The sequence below is a fragment of the Hevea brasiliensis genome, chromosome 10, assembly GCF_030052815.1.
Source record: "Hevea brasiliensis isolate MT/VB/25A 57/8 chromosome 10, ASM3005281v1, whole genome shotgun sequence".
NCBI lineage: Eukaryota > Viridiplantae > Streptophyta > Magnoliopsida > Malpighiales > Euphorbiaceae > Hevea > Hevea brasiliensis.
The window spans coordinates 90,466,124-90,491,913 of record NC_079502.1 but is presented as its reverse complement, the minus strand read 5'-3'; the positions used below and the strand labels follow the sequence as shown (position 1 = coordinate 90,491,913).

The following is a 25,790-nucleotide window of genomic DNA, read 5'->3' as shown; positions in this document are numbered from 1 at the left end:
TCTTAAACAGGAAAAATTGAAGAAAAATTCTAAGAAAAATATATGGTGAAAGTAAAATTATTTGGAGATATTCTATGGTGTTTGTTGAATTTTTGAGTGATTGTAGAATATTTTTGAAGAATATAGATGGATTTTAGTTAGATTTTTAGCATGTGGGCATATAAGATGATTTGAAATAAAGATATTTAAATTTTATATAATTGGTTGAAGCTTGAGGATGGAGATTTAAGTATGTAAATATTGAATTGGATTGAATTAAGAATATGTTAGCTGTTGGAAACTTATGGAATTGAGTAAAATTCTTGAATAAAATATTCATGGGTGATTAGAAAATTACAATTCACTTTGCAATAGCCTTATAATATCATTAAGGACCGCGGGGCAAAACTTCATATTGTTCAAAACAATAGTATAATCTAATTCTAATTTATTAAGAGTAATAAATTAGCGAAGATAAATCATAGAAGGCCAATGGATAAAGAAAGTGCAGAATGAAAGTGCAGAATGAAAGTTTGGACAATTGATTGCCGATACAATATAATCTAAATGCCAGTAGAAGTACTAGCTAGAGTGGTCAAAGGACCAAATCTGAATAGCACAGATATGTGATAACGTGATAGAGACTCTAAAAGATATGGTTAGCAGGTACAGCTGTCATGTTAGGAAGAAGAATGGAACCAGGGATAAATAGTTAAGTTCTATTTTGGGTAAGACAAAGGAAATAAATGGAAGGACAACCTGAAGAGCGCATAATAAAAGGAACAAAGTTAAGATATAGGGTAAGCTAAGTGTTATTCTTGGCAAGGTGAATGACAAGGATGGAAAACCCAAAATGGGACCACATTAGTGAGAATAGTGATGGAGGTATGGAATCTAGTAATGTAATATTCAAAGCATGATGTAGTTGAGATAGTGACATGGGCAAGATTCTTTTAACTTGTTAACAGTATCAAGAAGATTAGGCGAGGAACACAATAATAATGAGCAAAAGCTAGAAGGTGTGAGATGATATTACAGACTATTTAATTAGGCAGAGAAAAAGAAGTTAGTAAGTAGTAAGTTGAATAAAAGTTAATCTAAGGGATCAAATAGGTATGATGAGTGGAAAGAATTATAGATAATGACACAGAGGCTTTAGGTTAGACTTTTGAGATAGTGAGAAGGTAGTTAGAGGTTCATTATGAATGTCAGGCAAACATTTTTAGTGTGATCAACAGAATCACTTTGCAGTGAAGCAATAATGACAGAACAACAGTAGGGGTAGAATGAAAAGTGACAAGTCTGGGTGGTTATAAATCACTAGAAAGTTTAAGGATCAAATTAATGACCATAGATAAGGGTGGAATTAGTGTTGGAAGAATTTATTAGTGAGAGAAATCTTTCAGGAATCAACAAAAGTTAATGGCACAATATAAACGATGATAGATATGAATCAGAGGTCGAGTATAAGTAAAGTTAATAAATTATAAAATATTATGTCAGGAAGGACAATGGTACAGTAAAATGTTCATGCAGATGATACCTTATAGGTAGAGCACAATTGTGCTAGGAGATGATGAAATTTGGAGAGAAAGACCAAGAAACATAGGTGGAATGTTATAATATGACGATCGGGTGTAGTTGAATATAAGAGGATATTTTTCTTTCTTTTCAAGTTTAGCTTGTGCTTTTGGTTCTAGAGGGTTATATAAGGAACAGAGACTGAATCAAGGAGACCTAGTTATTTGAGAGTTTAGTAGGCACCAATTCATATATAATTTCGTGATATGAGAATGACTGTAAGTGCATACCTAGTGTTAAGTATGAAAGGACGATCAGAGTAATAATAGGAGTCAAATTGAGTTAGCTACTAAGGCTTGTGACTATTTTAAATTATGAGCTGGAGAGAATACTAATTGTGAATGAGTTACAGCGAATGAGATTGTTGCTAATAGGAAAAGATGAGGCTGAAGTTTGGAAAGCTATGAGCAGTACATGTGATTATATTAAGGAGAATGAACATGTGAAGTATCTTGTTTAGAAATAAGGCATGGCACACAGTTTCCATAGCCGTGTTAGTTCAGATGGAACTTATAGTTTCTGGGGCACATATCCATCCAGGATAAGCAATTTCCTACTAAGGCTGGTAGGGAATGATAATGTTCTGATAGTTAAGTTGGAAAAAGGGGATAAAAAAAGAATTTTCTATGGTTAATTATAAGTGTTACAAAAGGTGAATAATGTGCTGGTAGGAGTGAACCGTAAGGTTAGAATTCCCGAAGTAATGGAACTAATAATCAAGATAAGACTAAGAAATAAAAAATGAAAGTTAAAGTTGATGATGGGATGGACATTCTTGAAGGAAAAGGTGTAAGGGTGAAATAGAATTAAGATTTAGGAATAAATGCAGTAGGTTGAAAGGATATCAATAATAGCAGAAAAAGGAAAAGGAAGTGGATAAGATCCAAAGGATAGGAAGAAAGCTCGGTATAGCTAGTTATAATGATGAGGATAAGGAGGAATAGGTATGCTAGGAACCCACTAAGAGGTGTTTAAAACAAGTTATTATGAGATGATAGATTAAAGGAGTAGTAGAGCCTCGATCTGAGTGCCAATGTGTCAGAAGTAGGCCACATACTAAGAAGCTATAGGAAGAAGTCTAGATATTTCTATTCCAGAGAAGGAGTGAGAATTGATAAGTCGCATGGATTGAGTTGTCAGAGAATATAAACACTTTTGTTACCTAGAAGGAGAGACCCAGTTTACTTTCCAATATTGATAAATGATACACTTGGCCCTTGGAGGAGACTCTACCTGACTAGTTACATAAGATCGATAGAGGTTGGTCTAAGTACCTTAGTAATGATACAAAAGAGATTAAAAATTTGAAGTATCATGGGAGGAGAAGATTTATAGGTATTGACCACTGAGGTCATAAGAAGAGTGAAGATCTCGAACAAGATGCCTAGATTAGGTGCTACAGGAAAGCTACTCATAGGATACTATGGAATAAGGAACATAAGTTATGACATTGGGGAAACAGAGATTATTAAAACAAATGAATGATGACTGAAGTCACCAAGAGACATGTTGGGGCATAATAAAAGTGAGGTAAGCACCAAAGGTTATTGAAGTATGAGACATCAAGTCAAGAACAGTGAGGTATAGTGAATACTTGAAATGTCAGAAAAATGGTCAATAAATAGTTACAAGATAAAAGCCCTCTAGAAAGAGATGATGACAAATAGGACACTATAGTAGAATCAGAGAGCGGTAGAATGTCATATATAATATACGAAGAGTTTGAAGAATAAATGTTTTACCTATCTCTGCATAGCTGGAGGAGTAATGATTGCACTTGTTCCGATAATCTTCTTTTCCATATCTCTTGTTTATTCGAAAATTCGAGGACGAAATTTTCTTAAGGGGGGAAGAATGTAACAACCCAGAAAAAAAAAAAATCAAAAACGGGAGGAGGAAGGCCCCCCCCCCCCCCCATTTTCTCTTCTCTCCCTTTCCTTCCCTCTCTCCTTCTTCTTTCTTTTTCCGGTAACCGGCCGGCAACCTTCCGAGCAGCACCCCACCTGGCTGGCGACCCTCTGGCGACGGCAAGAGCCACCAAAAACGGTGGCAAGAGAGGGAGAAGAGAGAGAAAACGCGCGCACAGTGGGCAGCGGCTGTCCGGCGCGATTCCGGCTTCATCCGACTTCCGATCGAGGCGATTCAGGTGGCGTTGCGTTGGAAAGCTTATTCCGAGACCTTTCTTTTGATATCAATTTTGCAGCAAATGGAGGTCGGATGAGTGAGATATGGAGGAGAGAAGTTTCGGGTTTTTCAAATTTTTTCGTCAGATCTACGACGATCCGACCGTTGGATCGACGATCCGAGACCACAAGAGGAGAGGAACATGGTGGTATGATAAAATCCGGCAAATATCGCGGCCGTGGCGTGACACCGTCTTGTGATGGTGTGCCAGTGCCCTGGTGGGCTATGGAGATAATTTAACTTTCAGAGGTTTCCTCATAAATTTTTGAAATTTTTGAGACACAGATAAACTTCGGGTAAGACTATTTTTATTATTTCTCTGTCTGTGGAGCATAAATACAGTGTTTCTTAAACAGGAAAAATTGAAGAAAAATTCTAAGAAAAATATATGGTGAAAGTAAAATTATTTGGAGATATTCTATGGTGTTTGTTGAATTTTTGAGTGATTGTACAATATTTTTGAAGAATATAGATGGATTTTAGTTAGATTTTTAGCATGTAGGCATATAAGATTATTTGAAATAAAGATATTTAAATTTTATATAATTGGTTGAAGCTTGAGGATGGAGATTTAAATATGTGAATATTGAATTGGATTGAATTAAGAATATGTTAGCTGTTGGAAACTTATGGAATTAAGTAAAATTCTTGAATAAAATATTAATGGGTGATTAGAAAATTACAATTCACTTTGCAATAGCCTTATAATATCATTAAGGACCGCGGGGCAAAATTTTAGAATTTTTAGAGCTTGTTTGAGTAGATTTTTGAAAAATGTCAATTATAGGGACTAAAACGTAATTTTTAAGATTTTGAGTATTGTCTGATTTGGAGGGCCCAGGTGGGGCCATGTGATATTGATGAGATGTGATTGTGGAAATTGAGAATTTAGAAGTGTTATTTGAGCCCTTTTGCAGGTTGGGTAGGTTCCAGGTATAGGGGAAACTCTGCCGGATTTCTGGCATAAATTAAGCTGTCTGTTGCCTCTTTAGAGTTTTATTCTAGCTTAGTACTAATAAATTTATAATTTAATTATTAGGTGATCGAGATCAGCTATTTTTCTGCGTCCAGCAGCCACAATAGTCATGGGTGTACTGTGAGTAAAATATTAATTTTAATTGTAATTTCGATATTATTATATGTTCAAGCATGTCCATGCATCACTTATATGCATATATTTATGTAGTTAAACTCTAGGCACGATTTATGTTGCATTCATAACTGTTAGCATGCCATGGATATTGTTGTGGTAATTTGGAGCAGTGTGCGTGCGTTGGCGTGCGTGTGATGTGGTGTGGACTATGGATAGGACGGGTAGACACGGCTTGAGATCTTTCTTTGGGACCGGTCCTTCGGGTAGACACGGCTTGAGTTCTTCATTTGGGACCCGATTTGGTTATTAAGTGAAAGTCCGAGTGAGTTCTTCACGGCACTGTGTTGGATTTAAGAGAGTCGTATAGGGATCGGCTCCATATATTATGATTGATATTACAGGGTGTGTGAGTGCTCCAAATTACCTTTTTGCTGCTATGATGTGAAATTATTGCTGTTGTTACATTTCACTCTACAGGGTGCATTAGTTTTAGATAGTTATAGAGATTATGGTTAAAATTGATATTTTACTCTCTGAGTCGAACGCTCACTCCTATTCAATATTTTTCCAGGCCACAGGAGGAGTTATTTTACAGAGCAACCTGTTTTCTTCCTCGCAGGTTTAACGTCGATTATTTAGCTGTTTTACTATCTTTTCTAAATTTAAAATCTAGAACTCCGCATGTGTTAGTAATAGTGTGGACCTTGTTAAAAATTGTGTTAATTTGAATTTTTGAAATTTATAAATGAAGATTTGTATGGTATTGAAACAGTTTGTAAATGAGGTAACAGGGTTGAGCTGGGCTCCCCTGATTTTAGTTTCTGAAAATTTCTAGGCTAAGTTGGCCTGAAATAAAATTTTAACAGTTTAATTTAAATTATTTTTACATGCATATTGGGCCTAAATTGTGGGCTTGGTTATGGGTTGAGGAATAGTTAGACTTACTACGGGCCTCGGGGGCTTTAGGCTGGCTCAGGTCCTAGTGTCGGTCCGGCCCATAGGTTGGATTGTTGTAAAAAAACACAACTCCCATGAACTAAATTTTATAAGAATTTAATTCAATTAATTTCTTTCTTATCAATTCTCATACGTAGAATGAAAGAATTAAAAAAATAGAAATCAAGTATGATTATGTGAGAATTTAATTGAATTGTTTTCTTGTAAATAATTTATTTAAAAAAAAAAAACTTAATATGAAAAAGATTGGATTATAAAATGAAAATTGCATTATCATTACCAAGCATATCATCATAAATCAGCATTAATGTTGAGCCGTTTCAAAGAGCAGTAATCAGTTAAGAAGAAAATCTCACTATTGACTCATATCCATAGCTATGAAATCACATATTCATTCAAATAAGAAACGCATTAAGGACAAAAATTATAATAGTTTTTACAGGAAAGTACCAACAATCGATTCTGTATATTACTATAGAAGCCGTTCCAAATTAAGTTGGGAAACATAACAATGGAAATTAAACGTATGGTTTAATTTGAAGGAGGTGGGGAGAGGAAGGGAATTGGAAAAGTTGGAAGATATGGGATTATGGGAATGGTGGGGAGTGGAGTTCCAGGCACTTTTGGGACTGCAGGCGTGGTTGGATTTGGCAATGGTGGCAATGTGGGCTTTGGGAGAGTTGGTTGTGTGGGCAGTGGTGGCAGAGTGGTCTTAGGTTGTGCAGGTACTGATGGTAGTGGAGGCAATGTGACCTTTGGCAGCGGTGGAACTGCGGGTAGTGGCTGCGCTGTTGCTGGTGGAGCTGCAGGGGTGTCCATAAGGTGTCGACCTGCCAAGCTCACATTGATGAAATAAAATGCTACAAGTAATGACAAAATGAAACTATGATTAAAAGAAGCCATTATTTGGCAGAGAAATTTAAATGAGCTCGAGGGTGCATCGTCTATAATGCCTATTTATAGAGAGAGAACGTTGAATTTTCCTTGGAATTTGATAGAGATAGTAGGTGGGCAAGTTAGGAAAAGAACTAGTTAGTTCACCTTCTCAACTAGGCTTGTTCCTCGTCCAAACTCATTCTCCTGAGAGGGGATAGCTTAACGCTAGCAATCTACCTTGGAGAACAAGCTTTTGAAAACTGGTCAAGAGTTGGAATTCTGGTTAAGAATATGGTATCAATATCAACCAAGTCTACCTCCCATCACCTGCCAATTAATAACTATCTGATGGATTTCAGAACATAGAAATATATGTTTGTTTTTCCGGCTAAACTTAAAGACTTATTTTCTTGGAACTACATTTCCACATCTGACACTATATGCTTGAGTTAACTGGAGGCTTTAGTGCATGGAACAAGCACTCTTGGATCAAAATGCTTTTCTGAAACAGCCGTTGCCAAAAAATTATCATTATTCTGAGATTTATTCTTCATTTGCACCAATCAACTCACTCAATTGATACTGGGCTAGCTGAAAAGTCTAGTCAATCACCATCTCTCATACAAGACAAAAGAAAATCTCATTGAAAGAACTAATTGAGACCTTAGCATGTTCATTCCAACAGCTACAAACTTTCAATAGCCCTCTAGAGCTTTCTGGCCAGCATTACTTCAATATAAGCCACATGAATGAAACAGAGAATTCCAAAACTAGCACCCCCTAAGAATTACACATCCAACTTCTATCTTTTGCTTGCATTATGCTTTTTCTACTTCATTAAACTGCAACTACCTAATGATATAGCTTGCCCTGAAATCCGAACTGAATGGTTCGGAATTCAGATCCTTGGATACTCTACTGGGACCTTGGCTCGGCTCAACCCTATTAGAGAAGATTCAAACCTTTCATTAATCGGAAACTCAGGCTTAGCCTACGTCCGTATGACTTGGCTCGGCAATGTAAAGAGATCACAAGATATTAAATTGGCCGATGGGAGACTCTCACGGCCAAAATCACGAAGCTACATCTTCATAATGCGTGGAACACCCGGAATTGATAACTCATTGCCTAAAGTGGCTTTAACAGCCACAAAGAGACATTATAAAAGGGTGATCAAGGTCAGACAAGGTATGTTTTTTATTATTATCATCCCCTATATGCTATTATCTTCAATTTCTTATCTCAAAAATGTCAGAGTGGCCGCTGGCCTCACTCCTTTGCTTATAGTTTAAGACTGTCTAACAGGACCTACCTGAGAACCCATGGCAGTATATCCTATGGTTGTCAGAAGGCTATTGAAAGAGAACCCTAACATTCCAGCTACAAAATTTATAATATGCATCTTCAAAATCACAATTCTAGAAATGCCAGCATCAAACAAACGACATCAACTAATATCACTTCTATGCATAATAGAAATAAAATTATAATATTAGAAATGTAGACATAATTGGTAGAACTTCCATTAATTGGAACAGAATCAGATACCAGATGTTTGTAATCTTAAATGTTTCCTGATCAATACTACGGTGAACTGAATTATCAACTGTATGTTTATCATGTAGAATTCTCAGTATATGAACTTAATTGAGAATCTGATTAGTAAGAAACAATCTCCAGTGGAAGGTGTGAACACTGCTATAAGTAGCAGATATCAAACAGGTAACATGCCAAAACGGTATCAAATTCGTTTGAGATGTCAATAATTTAGTTATCACAGAAATCACAACACGTTAGTCAAAGAACAATAGTAGAAATTTCCTTAGCTTCTCAAATATAACAAGTAAAACACAGATTGGCAACAACTATACCATAACTACGTTACTTGATTTAGTCTTGATTTCCTTTTCAACTATGATAATATGCATTCAAGTGTTCCAGAGCTCTAGCTGCTCTTTCGTGCACCATCTACTGTTAGAACTATATAGACGAAAGTTAATTTTCCTAACAACTCCAAGGAGCTTATCTTTGCCATATCCGCCATCAAGCAGAACTCCTGAAGCCAACATTGATATTATCCCTTTACAGAAAGAAATCCTTAGTCATCTTCAGAATCAAAGTACCACCCCCAAAATCCATTTCTGTCTCCATTTGTTGGCCGAGTTTCTCCAGCCACTTCGCTAAATCCATTATTCTTACGCGCCCCTCCGATTCCCAGATTCCCCCCTTGACTCCAGCTTTATATATTTCTTCCCCTTCCCCATCACCTTCATCGTGTTCCTTGCCACCCACTTAACTTTCCCCATCACCTTCATCCCCTCTTTTTTTACCTCTATTCTCACACTCCCTTGCATCACAGACTCTGCCTCACCAACTCTCACATTCCCATGGACTCTATCAACCCCATTCTTCACCATCTCTCCTTCTACGCCCAGGCCACTATTTTCCCCATTTTTGTCTTCTCCAGTCTCTTGATTGCCTAAATCATCATCACTATCATCAGAGATTACCACCACATTCTCCACAACTTCTTTAAACGCCTCATTATTTCCTTTCTTTTCATCGAAGCAAGAATCACCGCCACCACTTTCCCCTTTCTTGCCACCCAAGCAACCTTCAAAATCGTACCTCAACGGAAAATACCCAACCCCACAATAATACTGCTCCTTCCCTTCCACCACCACACCCACCGGAGGCGGCGGCACTGCGACCCCATGAAAGGGCCTCCTACAGTTTTGACACCTCAAACAACACTCCTCGTAAATCCCATCATACTCATGCAGGCAATAACAGTAGGGGCACACGGTCCAAAATGACCTGTTTCCATTCTTCTGGGGTTCATCGCTAGTGTTTTTGACCCCATGGTATTGTTGGGATATCTTTTGTGAGTCTGAAAACACAGATGTTGGTGAAAAGAATGTTGCATCCATCATGGAGGTAAAGGAGCCGTCTTTATGGAGTTTCCTGAGCTGGGACACAATGACGGGTCGAGTATTTATATGAATCGGAATTCTAGTAGAGAGAAAGGAGTACTGGCGAGAACAGCGGCGGTGGTTTCGGGTTTTGAGCAGAGTAGAACGAAAGGATTGAACTGCTGAAGAAAGCAGGAACGTTTCAAATACTAATTTTTAGGATTTTTGTCATGATATTTTAAATTTATAATAGAAAAATATTTCAATTTTCACTGAAATAGTAGAAATTAAAACAAGCAAAAAATCTTGTTAATAAATTATTTGTTTAATATATATTTTATTTAAAATAGAAGTAATAATTAATAGAAATTATTTCATAAATACTTGTGAAATTATGTAATGTTATTTATTTTTCTGAATATGGTAAAATTAGTTCTACAAATTATTTGCATCATTAAATTTAAAGATAATATTGTTGATTTATTCTTAATTTTATTTGAAATAAGATATATTGTAATTTTAAATTCTTGTTACATAAGTGTTTATTTTTGAAAAATTGATAAAGTGTATTTTACATTAAAATTGATTATTTTTTATATATTAATTTTCTTATTTAACGTATTACGCATATTAATTATATTTATTATTAGTATTTGTAATTTAATTTTACTTACATGTAATTTTTATATCAAATTAATATCACTTAATTAAAAAATAAATAATTCATTAAATATAAAATTTTTTAAAATTATAGAAATTTTATTAAATTTTATGATGAAAATTAAAAAAAAAAATTTAGTTAAAAACTCTATCTAATAATAATATTAATAATTTTATCTCTATGCATTTTAAATTATTCTCTTTATAATTTACATATAAATAATAAATGTTAAATTTCATTTTTTAAATTAAAATAATAATATTATTAATATTAATTTAATTAATTTTATAAATAAAAATATTTATTAAATAAAAAATTATAAAATATTTATTAAATTAAAATTTATTATATCTTTGATTAGATTAAATTTGTATGAAAAATTATCTGTTATAATTAAATTTAATTATTAATATATAATAAATAAATATACTACTTATAACAATATAATCTCAATTCAAAGAAATTATCAAACTGAAATAAGAATTCTAACATTACTATAGTTCTATACCAATTTAGTTTTACAATACATACATAATTAATTTAATTTTTGTTTATCATTAATATGTTATATTAAATTCTAAATTTTTAAAATTTAAATTATAATTATATTAGAATAATAATTATAATTGTAGTTATCGAATTATAATTTTACATATGAATATTTTAGCATTGTTAATTTTCTGAAAAAAAATTTTCAATCACAAATCAATTTTACCAAACAAATATAGTAATAATTATTATAAATAATTAATATTAAATAACAAATAAATATAATAACAATTACTATAAATAACCAATTAACTTTTATAATTAACGGTATAAAGGATTTGAATTAGAGTTTGTTAAAAAAGATCTTTAATAAAATGTTAACTTATTTTACAATAATATAGCGCATAATAAATTAGAGTTATAATTCAATAACTTGATATTAAAAATATATAATTACAGAAAAAATTGGTGTCGTAGTCGTAATTATGATAATCTAAAATTGAAATTATTATTATTATTTTTTTTTAAATAAAGCTGGGAGCCAAGGCTTCTTTTCCTTTTAGCGATAGCTGATGGCTTCTCCCTGCCCCTCTGGGAGGGGGGAGAGCTCTCCTCCTACTCGTTTAAATGGGTTTACTTTTGCCTCATCGGATGAGCTATACATAGTATTTTGGTTTGGTTTCACTGATGGTTTTCATAGATGTAGGCTTAAGGGTTTGATTGAAGGATCTATGTTGGTTTTTATTTTCTTTCTGTTAGTGTGGTGTGTTTTATTGTGTTGGATTGTTTTGTCGGAGAACTTGCTTTGTGTTTTGTTTAGGTTCCATTCTTTTTTCTTTGGATTCTTGAGAGAAGGTGTATTGGGGTGCTTTTAGATCATCACTTGAGCATCTTCTTTGTAGAGGGAAAGGATGGGACGTGGCTGGTAACATCTTATTGGGCTCCAAAAGTGAAAGGGATGACTTGGAAGGTGTAAGTGGGAGGCTGATGAGACTTCCATCGCCATTCTCTGTTGAATTCTGGATGATTTATGGTTCCCCTCATCTTCTTTGCCTAAGGCTACTTGTGCTTCGATTGATAATGGATCCTGCCTAATCTTCTTGCTCCTTTTGATTGCTCTAGTTGGGGACTCCTCTTGTCTCAAATAGTTTACCTTCTATGGAGACGTCAGCTGTGCTAATAGCTGTGAAGTTTTCCTCAAGTGGTAGGCCTGCTCTTTAACTTATGGGCTCATGCCCATAGATGTTATTAGTAATATTAATTTACCTTTAAAATAAAGTGTGTATTCTATACCAAGTGTGTATGTATTTTTTACTCCTTAAAGAAAAAAAAAAATATCACTTATCAATTAATAAATGTTTTTTTTATTTAATATATCAAATTGGATCAATTAATGAATGGGCTAACATTATTATGAAAAACTAATTATTAATAACATCTATCAAATTTTTTAATTTTGTATTTTAATAAATTAATCTTTATATTTTAAAAAATATATTATTTAATTTTTATATTTTATTTTGTTAAATTATTTAGCCCATCAATATTAATCAAACTAATATTTAATTTCTTTATTTTCATAAAATTAATTATTTAATATTTTAAAAAACATATTAATTTCTGTCATTTAATTTTACTATTTAATCTTATAATTAAACCATCTTAATCTTCTTTCATTTATTTCTTTCTATAAAATATACAAATTATCTACATAAAAGATTAATTAATTTCTTTAAAATTTTAAATAATAAAAAAATTATTTCCACTAAAAAAAATACAAAAATAATATCCAATAATATACTTTTAAAATATTATATTTTATAAAATACATCACCACTTAATTTCTAAAATAGGTAAATTAAATAATAATATTTTTTAAATAAAAAAATTAACTAATTAATTCTCTTAAAATATAGAGACTAAATAGTATTTCAACTACTATTAATTAACAAAATTTAATAAAATAAACTAAATAATTTAACAAAAATAAAATTTTAAAATATAGAATCAAATAATTAATTTCATTAAAATATAAAAAATAAATAATAGTTTATCCTCAATTTTATTACACCTGTTGAGAAAAAGCTTCTCCTTACACCCCATTGTGTATAATTGAAATAAGTAATACTCAATTCAATCTGCAAAACAATTGATTTTTTCTTTTTTATTTTCAGAAAAATAAAATCAATCCAACTCAATCCATCAATATTTATAAAACCTTGATTTACCTGCAAATTGACTTGATTTAGGTGAAATTATGCAGTTCTTCAACACACCGTGCATAGATTATCACAAATTTTATTATTCTAATATTGGATTGATGGAATTATAGTTCAAAATACCACATTGCAAAATTAAAATGTACAAAATTCAAGGTGAAATTTAGGACTAAAATCCACATTCCCATCATTTAATCACATGAACACCACTAGAACTGAGTTGGCCAAACTATTGAATAAAGCAACTTTCTGTATCGCTCATTACAAGTGTGTACTGTATACCATATTTTTCTCAATAATCAAAGAAATAATATATAGAACGAAAAAAAAATGAAGGGGAAAATGGTCAGCTGATGTCTCAAGAACTGATCAGTGATGATTGGTTAAGAGAATATCAAAACTGGGGTTTTTTGTCATCCGAAGCTATAGAATGCCATTACTGATTGAAACCTGAATCTTACTCCGAAAGGCTATCACCATATATATATAAATCTCAGTTGCAGCCACCACAAAAACCCCTATATAGATGCAAACAGTAGTCGTGCACACATACAAGTACCTGAAATTTCAATATATATATATGATTAGTTTACCATAGATGGAACATTGTAGCTTGAATGACACCTCAGCACCTTAACTGAGGTTAAAATTTATTATATCACAGAACCCCTGAGGAGTTTTTGATTTTTGTCGTGAAAATTAAGAGAGATTAGTTTGGCATATAAGTCGATCAAATCTATTTATAAATAGAAAGTCATAAGTAGATTAACATTTAGTTTGACTTATAAGTTAAAAAAAACTACTTAAAGTAAGTCTAAAGTCATAAGTAAGGATTTTTAATTATCTTTTACTAAGTAAAAAATTATATTATCCTAATAATTTTTTTAAAAAATCAACATTATCCTCGTTTTTAATAACCACAATACTTAATTACATATTCTTATTAGTAATTTTAATTAATTAAATTACCTTTAAGCACTTTTTATCCACATACTTAAACTACATAAAAGTCATTTTTTTAAGTAATTTTACAAAATAATTAATTACTTATTTTTAATTTGACTCATAAGTTAAAAAGTATATTTAAAGCTAAAAGTTAAAAGTAAGCGGCAAAAGCAAACACCCTCTAAGTAACACCAGTTCTTCTTTGATGCTACTAAATGGCAATATCACTATATCATCACATTTTATAAGCTACTGGTGATTAACTAGCTACAAGTTCAGTATGACTTACTTGGGAGAAAAGACACTCCAAACAAATAAATGGTTCCTCATTAACAGCAATACAACGGTGTATGCAGTCAACAGAATGGAATTCAAGCCTAGCGGAACTAGGCAAGGAAAGCCAAGCATCATTTTTAGAAATTGCTCTAAATCTACACTTTGTGGAATTGCCAGATAGCTTGTGTCCTTCACAGAGATGTACATCACCATGCTAAGAAGAACTAGCATGGGGGATGTATAGGTGATAATAAACATCAAAATACCAGAAAGTAAGGTCGAGTGACTTGAGAGGCCCTGGTAACAAGCAAAAACAATGATTGAAAATTAGATGAGCATGGCTGCCTAAATCTAAAATATAGTAACAGTATATAATTGGATTTTGAAAAAGAAAATAATAACTACAACAGGACAGCAAAAGTATGTACAATAAAAGCTCCAGCGACATCAATGGTGGCTAATGTATTGCTGTTCCCAAGAGCGAAATGTCCCGCCATTCCCACATAGTACAACAAAGCAACCTAAGAGAACCCATAAAATAAAAAACACCCAACATTAGTACTTGCAAATTGGGATGGAGTCAGCCTTTTCACAAACAAAATTAGCAACTTTTTAATCAGAACATAATTCAATGCATATCTATTTGATCCAAACCAACAAATTAATGCAAAGACACAGCAAGAACAAGGTCACAAGTATCCATCACATCCTTTAGGGAACACAAATCTTATTCACATTAAACTCCAGTCGGAAATTTGATATCAAACACTAATCTTCTCATACCATTCCAGCTTAAGATATCAAAGACTCTACAAGCATTAGTTGGCAACTTCTGCCTAATTCTTGATACAATTGACTAAACAATGCAAACAATTCAGTCAAAGTTAACAAGAGTTCAAGCTAACAGATCCCGTTGTTAGTCATAGCAAGACATGATATAGGAACTAACCTCAAGCCATTCCTTATTCTGTGGCCCGCTGGAGGAGTAATACAGCATGCTGGTAAAGATTTGCATGAGAAGCAAAAAGATAGGCATTGAATTGATTGGCTGTTGGAGCAACAGTTGCAGAAGACACCAACATAACATGTATGCCAACCCAATTAAATATGAAGAATCTCTAAATTCGAGCAATGGAAACTTGTATTGAATGTCAACAGAAACTAAAGTTGATGAGTTGATTTTATGTTTAGAATATGTACTGGATATCTGAATGGGCATAAGCCATGGTAAGGCCACAACAAAGCCAATTGTGCCAACACCCAGCGTTGCATAGATTATCTGTGCCAGCAGTGTAGCATGGTAATCGGATGACACAAATTCATTGTCTTGGTACTCCATAATATGCCATAAAACCAAAAATCCAGATATCAAAAAGAAAAGTGCCACCACTCTAACAAGCTTTGTATTAGTTACAAACAAAAATAAAGCAAATAAGCCCAAACCCATCATTAGAAGGCCTGAGGTTAGTTGAATTGATCTTATAAGGTTACTCCCAGCCTGTTCAAGCCACTTTGAAATGTCCGGAAGATGAGTCCAATTTACACCACCCTGATGCCAACCCCTCAAAATTCGTCCAGAAATAAGAAGCAAAAAGATGGCACACAGTTGAAAATCACTTCTTTTATTTTGTGCCTTCAAAAATAATGCACTTCCACTTCTCCCACTGTGAGATTGTACTGCTTTTCGGAGTAGTAACAGATACAATGTAGATATAACAAAATTCCAAATATATTGCTCTTCCTCTACCATAGAACTCGAACCCATACTCATAACAAGGATCAAAACAACACCTAAAATAAAGGCTTCATCTAAACACCATCTAATTTTGCTGTTACTCGAACCAGAAAGGTGTTGCTTCTCCCCAGTGTAAACTTCTCTGCTCATGCAAGTTATGAGGCCCAAAAATATCAAACATGATAAGGCCATTGCCACAACCCCAAAAGCAAGTAAGGGAACAGGTTTCTGCAAATCAACAAAGAAGCAGGACATAATAATTCATCCTGTTGAGAAAAGGAATGGCAACAAAAAAAAAAAACGGATATAATAATCTTTAACCTTCACAAAAAAAAAGAACAAAAATTATATATATATATATATATATATATATATATATATATATATATATATATATATATATATATATTTTCAAAGAATGATTTTTATCCAAATCAACAACAATTGACAAGTAAAGTACATACATCAGTGACTCTGCGTGATAACCACTCACTTGCAGTTTTCAGAAACTCATGATATGCTGTAACGGTGCTTCTATAGTCTTCCCTGCTTTCAAACCTATTTAGATCAATTAGCATCAAAGTAAATCCAGTATTACTACTTGCATAAAATACAAAGAAAGATATGGAGGTATCAGAAATATAAGCCACAGAAATTTATTTCATGGTAATTATGTCAGATAGCATCCCATGTAAGAAACCTACCCTGTTTCTTTCTTATACTTCCAGGAATTATGAAGATTCGCAGCATTCATAAATAAGCAACGAAGTATCTTCTCCATGCTGCCACTACATTCCCCACTTCCTGAACCCAGATCATCAATGAAGCCACTGCAGGAGAAATCTCCACATGAAAGACCGGGTAATTGTGCTTCCACTAATCGGTATAACTGCCAGGAATTCAACTCCAGTGCCCTCAGCTGTTGATGATCTGAATTCATCAAGAACAAAGAAAAAGAATTCAAAAATGTAAAATTCAAATAGGATACAGGCATCAAATTAGATCCAGAATCCAGATGCTATTTCTTTTTTTAACTTTTGGAAGAACTACATGGTAAACATAACAAAATAACTACCAACCTTTTAGCCCATTGTAATTCATGAGTTCATAGATAATATCTTTCTATAGAAGCAAGCAACCAAATAGAGTTTGTAATATTTATATTAAACTACAATGGATGAATGAACTTGTCATTCCAACCATTCTAAGACCAGTTCTCTAGTTTTGCAAGCTCAAACAATGTAGAATTCTCTATCCCGCATACAACAGCTTGATAACAAGTGATATGGGTGATATTTGGGACGCATGACACGTGGATGGGATGCATCTAAGGCTATAAGTATGGTTAAGGAGTATATGGGTACTCTTGCTTGGAATATGACTTCTCTGGGTATTCATACGACTACTCGGAACTCCACCGACTACTCACATGCAAAACAACATAGGGTCAGAGGGCCAAGGGGCCTCTTTCACTTGGCACTTCGAGGCTTAAGTTAGTACCTGGAAAAGGGAACGTGTAAGAAGATAGAGAGAATGAATATAGGGAATATGGGTTCAAAGAATGCCAATACTTACCTCAGTTAATGTTTATGCACTAACTTCTATCCAATGCGGTATCGCCACATATTGGAGGGTGTAAAAGAGGCCTATAATATCTAGAATAGGTTTCAAAAATGTCATGATTATCCTGACTCGTTTGAAATGGTGATTACTGAACACCTAACACGCACAGACTTTAGATGGCTATGTGGTCATAATTATTACAACACATTTATGGTGGGTAGTCAGCTTGTGCTCATTTAGCTAATTGAACGTCTCCTCGCCAAGTGGGAGTGGTCAGTGGGGTCACTTTAGAAGTGACGGCACAGTAGCATTAAACAAGCTGGTTTCTTCTAGGAGAAGTCACACGTTTTAACGATCTGATAAGAGACAACCCCTCAAGAGGAGTCATCAAAGATGACTTCTCTAGGAAGACAACCACTACATTTCTTGTTATCCTCGACTACAGGATCTGTGTGGAGAAGTTGTATATATGAGTCTATGAGTACTTGTCTTTGGTATACAGGCCAACCTCTCCCCTTACACATGGCACCCATCCAAGAGGTCAATTATTTCATGTTGCATCACAGCTCAACAAATTGCAAAAAGCCAACCAAAAGGAAGTGCAAAGATAAGTGATTTCACCTTTACAACAACTTTAAATATTAATTTCATGCATAGCAAATGAATAAAGGCCACCTCAAACTTTAACTTTTCGTAGGAAGGCATGGTTTTTCACTCTAGTTTGCTTCCATGTTGCCTTTCATTCCTTATAGCTCTCTTATGTTCCCTTCAAACAAGTGAAAGCACTTATCCGGTCCATTGTTGCCTCTTTAATTCAGGGGAGCAAGATGACTAAATATGTATATAAAAGAGACTAAGATTAACTTAAATTTCAACACATTATAAATGAAGTAATGAGCCTGTGGTTAGTGACGCTACCTTCATAAAAAGAGGACCAAAATTTATGATAAAATCAAACAATGGTAAAAGAGTAATATTAATCCAAAGGCTTGGACTTCTCAATGACTCTTAAAATTGTCCTTCCATAGAAAGATGTAGTGGAATTCTGTCTATGTGAACTTAGCAAAACATAGTCAATCCTAAACCTAGGTAAAGGAGAAGGGTTGCGGTAGGTTGACGACCAGCGCAAAGTTCAATCATCTCTCATGACATGGAATATAGCCGACCCCAACTAGTTTGGAATTAAGGTTTAGTTGCTGCTGTTGTTGTTGTTATTGTATAGAAAGATGCAATAGCCCATTAGTTTCACTAATATCATCAAAGTTCTATAGAGACACATCTTCCGATTTATTTTCACAGAGTAGATGACAGATCTATTGAGTGCTATTTCCTACTGAATAATGTACAAACATATTTATAAACATTTTCCTCTATTTTTTCCATTGTTAAAATATTTGTTTTATAAATACAATACACGCATGAACAAAAGTTAAGAGAGAACTGACCTGTCAAACAATCAAAAGTTCCTGAAATCAGGACACCGACATTGTTTTTAGGAATTGGCACACCATATAGAAGAGCCAGTGTTGGAGCAATGTCAACCTGTAACATTTGAATTTATTTGCTAATAATTAAAATGTTTGTTGCACAATAATAGAATAAAAACAAAAAGATTTTAAAATAAAGCAAGATAGGGTAGAGGTACTAAAACAAAGAGAAAGAAAAAGCAATTTGAAAACTTAGTCCCTCTTTTTGGATAATGTCAAAGAATCTTCATAATCTTTCAATATCATCCATCCAACTAATAAGAATCAATTTACTAGTCGTCTTAAAGGATGGAATCTGAGTTTATCACATTGAGAATATCAACAAGAGTTCCTCATTTTCAAAAAGCAGCTACGTTAAATTTTTGCTCTTTCCCGTACTTGCAACTACTTCACATTGGTGAGTATTGACTAGAAACAGGACCTCTCGCGATTTCCAAACCAAGAATAAAATTTTGGACTTCTACTGAGATAAAGAAATAATGCTTCTGCTGCTTTTGGAACAGGAAAACTAAAGAAGAAGAGCAAAAGAAGGGGAAAATTTTCTGTTTTCTTGGCAGAATGGTTTATGCTAGAAGAGCATTTTCTCAAAGTTCAAACTGCCTTCTTTTCTTTTTCTTTTTTTAATTTGACAATTTTAGTTCAAGATGACTTCAATTTGGAAAAAGCATTAATTATTTTGTTCTTTATATCAATAAGTTAAATTAACAATTAATTGACATCCATATATATATATATATATATATATATAGAGAGAGAGAGAGAGAGAGAGAGAGAGAGAGAGAGAGAGAGAGAGAGAAGTTGAAAGTTTCCTGAAGGAAGAAGGAAAAAGAAAAGGGAGCAAATTGCCTTAAAAAAAAAAAAACAAGGCTGAAATCAAGGCAAGTTTTATAGGACAGTGATATATTCAGTAGGATATGGAAAATCTAAGAATCATATTGTTGTATTTTATTACATAATATATATGATCCAAATTTCAAGCCACAAGGAATATCATTTGATGTTGTACCAGATGCAGATGCAACTGAGGGTAATAAATTAGGCAGTTTCTTGTACAAAGTGAATGAGGTCTCATTTGGGGTTGAGATTGGGAGTTAAAAAAAAAGGCCTTTAGGAAAAACACCACTTTAGAAGCGAAAAAAAAAAGTTGTTTAATTTTTTTGGAGTTCTTATGACTAAAACATGTCAAATTTAATTTTAAACTAATTTATAATATCCTGTAACTAACACATTTAAGGAGGTGTTTTTCTCAACAACAACTCCAACAGCAAATACTAAACAGACCCTGAATTGAAATGGAGCTAGCTAAAAGATTGAACAATTTGATTACCTGGAGAATGGAATTATGAGTAGCTGATGCATAATGAGAGATGGAGACCTGATTTTTCAGGCCAATAAAAAGAGCTAAAGAGTCAGTTTCTTCATATGAAGAACCCCCATGATTACCACTTTCTGTCATGCCATGATCACTTACTACCACCTATATAAGATGCAGAGAGATACATATTAGACAGAATAATATGAATCTACAGGAATGAAAGCATTAACCTCAGAGAAAGCAAATGAAGCCTGTAGTGGCAAATACTACTAGCCATAAAAAATCTCAATCCATACGCATATTAAATATCAGAGTATTAAGGCACTGACGACACGATCTCGAGCAAGATCCAATATTGGGTGTGGTGATATCTTTCATTACAGCCATCTGTGCACAAACTAGGAGTTCCATTAATAAAAATTAAAGGTTATTGTACCCCCAAGAACTTACTGGTGATGTTACTCTCTTTCGACAAGAATAACCTGATACTAAATTATTAACTGATGATTTAACTTTTCAATCCAATGTTATAACTGAGAATCCCAGTTAAAATAGCAAAAGCCTCATGAAGATCTATGAGCTTTCATCTATTAGTCTAGAAGAATTTGCATGTTCCTAAATGAAAGGTATCCAATTGTTCTTAATGATAGTCTCAATGGGTACTGGTTAACTGAAGAGAATAAAAATGAGGTAGCACCAACCAGAAGTGTCCGTCCTCGATCATTATCGTGAGTCTGGATAGTGCTTAAATGAATCATCTTCACCACTTCATCCATCTCCAGAAGTTTTGGACCCATTAAGGAACTAAAGTAGTTGCACAAACATCCTAGTGAAGCTCAAGAAATAAAAGCTAAAAACTCATTAATAGAATTGTTGGTGCCAATGAACAAGGAAATACCTGCTGCGCCCACCAATATGTCCAACATGATCCAAGCCTAGATAATGAAGAACCTAGAAATAAACTCGAATGAAAATCAAACCACTTGAGAAAAATGCAACATGCCTCAAAGAAATTGAATTACTCATTACCAACTACATAAAAGCACAAAACAAAGATATCAATCTAGTTCTTCAATGCCGTAACAAATTGGTTAACTTTAGCAGAAAAATGAACCAATATCCCCAAACCGAAAAATCAACATGTGCAAGAGAGTATTATATTTAAAAATTGAAAAAATAAAAGATTAAAAAAAGTTTGAAAAAGCAGTATGAAAATGCACTATTATCAAGTCTTACAAAGGCTGCAAATTCAATGTCTAGAATCAAAGTAAATTATTGACAAACAAATGCAAACACCAACCAGAAGATTCCAGTCATCCCTGCTAAGCTCATTCTCCAAATGCCGAGAAACATTTTTATCTACTTGTACTGTGTCTTTAACCTGTAGAGAGATAAAACTTTAAGTAGAAGCGAGAATTACATTATAAACAAGTCACACCCAAACTGTTCATATAATAAGCAAGACGGCCTGCTAATACACCTAAAATTAACAACAAACAACATTTTATTTATTGACTTGAGATTTCCGCCTACCCCAAACAGAAATGATCAGTTAGGATAGGATAGAAGAATGTTTTAAGAAAACATGGAACTATATAGACCCCTCCAGATTTCAATAACTAGTCTACAATCTTCATTGAATATGCAAATTTCTACAAGCCATACTGGTGATAGAATATGTAAGAACTCAAAAGTTTAACCAGCATGACATCAACATTGACAAGAAGCACTCACGATCAACCGAGAGAGCATTTATAAGAAAGATGCCACGTGAACTCGCAGAAAAGAAATGTATAAACAATCAGTGATGTAGATAAACCTACAAAAAAACTGCTAACTCCATCATGTCTCACAAATAATCCTGGAAACAACTTAAGCCATGTTTCATCACCAAGCATCACCATTTTCCAACCAATCCTTAAAAACTGACCTGCAGCACACAATTTTGAACTGGGCAATTAGCATTGTAAAACAGATCCACGAGAAGCTCAATTACAATTAGAACCTGATATGATCCACTTCAACTGACCAAGAAGGTTGTCATCCAACAGAGCCTGTGTATTAAAATTGAAAGCCACATCCAAGAATCCCCCAATTGCCCCAGAAACCATAGCCTGAAATATGCTAATAAAGGTGAGCGGACAGGCATACCTACTTCGGGTGAACTAAGAAGTGGCGATTACAACCCACCTTCAAGCGAGGCATAGTAACAGTTGGAGGCGCAGCCTTTGCATGGTACCCAATTGCCATTCCACTAGATAGCAATGAATGAGTGTAAGGCATGGCATCCATCAAATCCTTGCGCGGAGGCTGGCCATCCTTGCCAAGCACGAATTCTGCTGGAAGGCCATCAATAACCTAATATGACATACGGTTGTATATGACAAAACTGAAACTAGAACTGAAACTAGCTCTCCAAAACTACATCAATGGCAAGCAACAGAAAATGATTACCATCAAAATTAGGCGGTCAAATAAGGGAGGAATCAAAGAGAGATCCTGAATATAAAAACAAATTTAGGAAATCTACCAGTCAGCCAGTGGGTAGTACCTAGAAAGGCTCAAATCACAATTATTAATCGCCAAAAGAAAGAAACCTGATATAGCGATTTTAGTTCATAGGGAGACAAACCCATCTCCATCTGAGTCTGACTCTGATTCTCGACGGAATGGCAACCCGGTGCGAAAAAGCTCTCCCAACCACTGCCATAAATCAATCAAAGTTTAGAACTATGGCTGCCAAATAATTGATCAGGAGGATTTTAGTTTCATTTTTCTTTTTTTCTCGGAAACCAAATGGAGTTGGAGGTGAAGAGTGAGAAAAATTGGAACCTGACGCCCGAGAGAGCAGGTTTGACAGGGAAGAAGCCAAAGACGAAGAGGGAGAGACCAGTGATTTGGAAGACAAGTGCAGCTACCGTGAAAAATGTGAACTTTGTAAAAGAAGTTGTGGTGGAGGTCATCTTCTTCTTAGGGATTGAAAGAGGAGAATGTTATCTAAATTTGTAGCTGATCTCAGAGGACAGACACAGATTTCCAGCGTAAATGGACCAACTCCAACAGACCCAAGCTACCATAGACAACTAGAGATCATTTGTATACAAATTTAACTCCTTATATATATATATATATATATATATATATATATATATATATATATATATATATATATATATATATATATATATATATATATATATTAACAGTGGATTTTTTTCCATGAAATGAATGCAGCCTTAAGACTCTTTCATGAAGCTTTTTTTTTTTAACTATTAATGGTAATTTGAACAATGGACCGACTATAAAGTAGGAATAAAGAAGTAAATCTAATGTCACCAAACCACCCATTGACTGACCAGCAACAAAAATAATAAAGCATGTTCAATTAAAATATTTTGAAGTTAACCCAGTAATTTGCTGAGGATACCAATAGCAAACATCACATATGAGATAAAAAAGTTAAGATCAGAGACCAAAGAGAAGCCGACACAGGACCCAAAAAGAGAACATGTTATTTTACTAAATGTGGTTGTGATGATTGAAGATCCACTGTGCCAGAGAAAGTAACTGTGGTTAAAGGGATTCGTAATTAATTATAACCAAGCCATTTGCTTTCACAAGGTTTAAAAAATTCACATTCACCTTCTAAATGCAAATTTTATTAGAAGCAATTGAATTAATGTTAATTAATGAATCAAATTACAGTTTCTTTTAGCAGGCTATAGAGTTTAGCGTCTCCTTCAGAACAAAATGTTGTTCAACTTTGTATTAGGCTGTGCATGGGTCTTGAAGTCTCGAATCGAATGAAAAAATTATATCAAACTGATAAAAATTGTATCACATCAAAATTATTTTGATACTTTAGTTCAATTCTGATTATTTACTGAGAATCAAATTAAAAGAATTGAATCAGAATTGAAGTGAAATTGAATTGAAGTCATATCGAATCAGAACCGAACCACATATTGAATTTATACCTATATTTTTTTATAATTTTTTAGATATATTATATACTTTCAATATGATTAATATATTTATATATATGTATATATAATTATGAATTAAATATAACCTAATATTATATTTTATTTCTCTATGCTTTCTTAATAATTTTAGTTATAAATATATTAAATTACCTTATAATTTTTAGTTTAAATATATTATCATATTATATATGTTAATTTATAATTATATTTATATCTTATAGTTAAATATTACATAATTAATAAATAGTTAAAATATATATCATATGATATATTACTATATTATGTAATATACTTAATCCAAAATTATATATGCACCTTATAGTCGCAGATTATATAATTTGAAAATAAATAAAAGATATATCATATGATATATTATGCATTAATAACCCATTTCAAAACTTAAATACTAATTCAAGTATGATATTTTAAGGAAATAATTATATAAAATTGTTTTAAGAATTGAGAACCAAACTGAAACTGAAATTGAAAAATCGAAAACTATACCAAACCGAAACTAAAACAATGATGAATCGAATCAAAACCATATCGAAATTTTGATTCGATTTCGGTTCACAGACCCCAAACAGAACCAAAACCACATGCTCCTACTTTGTATGTGTGTGTGCATATTCCAATTGGTGGTCTTAAAAACAAAAATGACAGAACTTCCAGGACACAGACGTACCCTTAAAATTTCAGATCAGATAATATGTGAGGTCTCTTCACTTTGCAATGAATTGCCAAAATTTTAATGTACAAATACAGTTACAGATATTTTACACAAAGCAATGAGAATTCAAAAGTCGAGCACAAATCGCTTGGGTGATTCCTATAACAATTTATTACTGTGGTGCCTAGTGATTCTGAAAACTTGCATGGAAATACTGGAAACTGAATAATTTTTCACATCTGGAGGACATTTCATCCTCTCTATCATTTCAACAGCCCATGGCGATGAACAGTCTCTAGCTAACTGGTAATCCTGCAATGCTGGCATTGGTATTCTGTCCCTTGATGAAACTCTTTTGAAAATTAGATTTATTAGTTCTTTTGCATAAATTAGAAGGCCTACGTAATTAGACAAAGTCGGGCTGGCCTGTTGAAGTCAAGCAACGATGCCACATGCGGCTGTTAGGGTCTACTGCCCTGGGATAAGAAATAACTTCAGGAATGGGAAAGTAGACATAGTGAGTGTTGCATATGCCTACTGTAATTCCGCTGTATCCAGCAAATGCACCGTGGACCTGTCAGAAACCACAAATTATGATTAGATATTCATAGACAACACACATTCTGATTAGATATTAATAGACAATGGAGTCACCTATATAAATACACAAGCCTAAGCAAAATTTCTAAACACAAACCCAAATGGAAACCAGAACCTTCAAGATGCACTAAGAAATCATATTTAGGAACTATTTTGATTTAATTTTTAATTATGAAATTAAAATCTTTAATTCAGATTTTCTAGTAAAATTAGGAAGTTTAGGTTTTATTATTTAGGAATATTTAAAAAGTTCTGATAAATT

General features: G+C 33.4%; 2 protein-coding genes, 1 long non-coding RNA gene and 1 pseudogene across 8 annotated transcripts in view; 1 reads left to right on the top strand and 3 right to left on the bottom strand.

The window, feature by feature from the left end:
- Positions 1-5,518, top strand: part of LOC131183779 (uncharacterized) — a 5,648-nt gene extending 130 nt beyond the window's left edge. Inside the window, exons 2-3 of the long non-coding RNA XR_009151788.1 lie at positions 4,784-4,840; positions 5,409-5,518. This is a non-coding gene — a long non-coding RNA (uncharacterized LOC131183779). The remainder of the gene's footprint in view (positions 1-4,783; positions 4,841-5,408) is intronic.
- A 3,347-nt stretch (positions 5,519-8,865) lies between these two features.
- On the bottom strand, positions 8,866-9,600 carry LOC110634472 (uncharacterized). The gene has a single exon (XM_021783484.1). It carries the CDS (start codon positions 9,598-9,600, stop codon positions 8,866-8,868), a length of 735 nt encoding a protein of 244 aa, XP_021639176.1.
- Positions 9,601-13,167: 3,567 nt separating this feature from the next.
- LOC110634475 (GPI ethanolamine phosphate transferase 2) lies at positions 13,168-23,405 on the bottom strand. Of its 6 annotated transcripts, XM_058154360.1 has the most exons (18): positions 23,105-23,405; positions 22,870-22,975; positions 22,727-22,771; positions 22,463-22,630; positions 22,302-22,386; positions 22,096-22,202; positions 21,573-21,653; positions 21,171-21,223; positions 20,974-21,076; positions 20,285-20,434; positions 18,916-19,012; positions 16,612-16,837; positions 16,372-16,465; positions 15,456-16,135; positions 15,122-15,224; positions 14,601-14,693; positions 14,186-14,469; positions 13,168-13,510 (listed from the first exon to the last, which is right to left on the bottom strand). In XM_058154360.1, exons 1-18 carry the CDS (start codon positions 23,233-23,235, stop codon positions 13,375-13,377), a joined length of 2,742 nt encoding a protein of 913 aa, XP_058010343.1. In that variant the 5' UTR covers positions 23,236-23,405; the 3' UTR covers positions 13,168-13,374. The 6 variants fall into 6 exon arrangements, with proteins under 6 accessions (XP_058010343.1, XP_021639178.2, XP_021639184.2 ...); XM_021783486.2 differs by having other exon boundaries at positions 15,122-16,135; XM_021783492.2 differs by lacking the exon at positions 23,105-23,405 and having other exon boundaries at positions 15,122-16,135; positions 22,463-22,608; positions 22,870-22,952.
- A 1,553-nt stretch (positions 23,406-24,958) lies between these two features.
- LOC110634465 (ATP-dependent 6-phosphofructokinase 5, chloroplastic-like) overlaps positions 24,959-25,790 on the bottom strand; it is a 45,103-nt pseudogene continuing 44,271 nt past the window's right edge.

Excerpts from the sequence above, each read along its gene's own strand:
- LOC110634475 (XM_021783486.2), bottom strand. The coding sequence starts at position 23,235 with ATGACCTCCACCACAACTTCTTTTACAAAGTTCACATTTTTCACGGTA. Across the intron at positions 16,136-16,371 it reads TATCACGCAGAGTCACTGAT|AAACCTGTTCCCTTACTTGC; the intron begins GTATGTACTTTA and ends GTTGATTTGCAG. Across the intron at positions 14,694-15,121 it reads AGAATAAGGAATGGCTTGAG|GTTGCTTTGTTGTACTATGT; the intron begins GTTAGTTCCTAT and ends GGGTTCTCTTAG.
- LOC110634472 (XM_021783484.1), bottom strand. The coding sequence starts at position 9,600 with ATGGATGCAACATTCTTTTCACCAACATCTGTGTTTTCAGACTCACAA.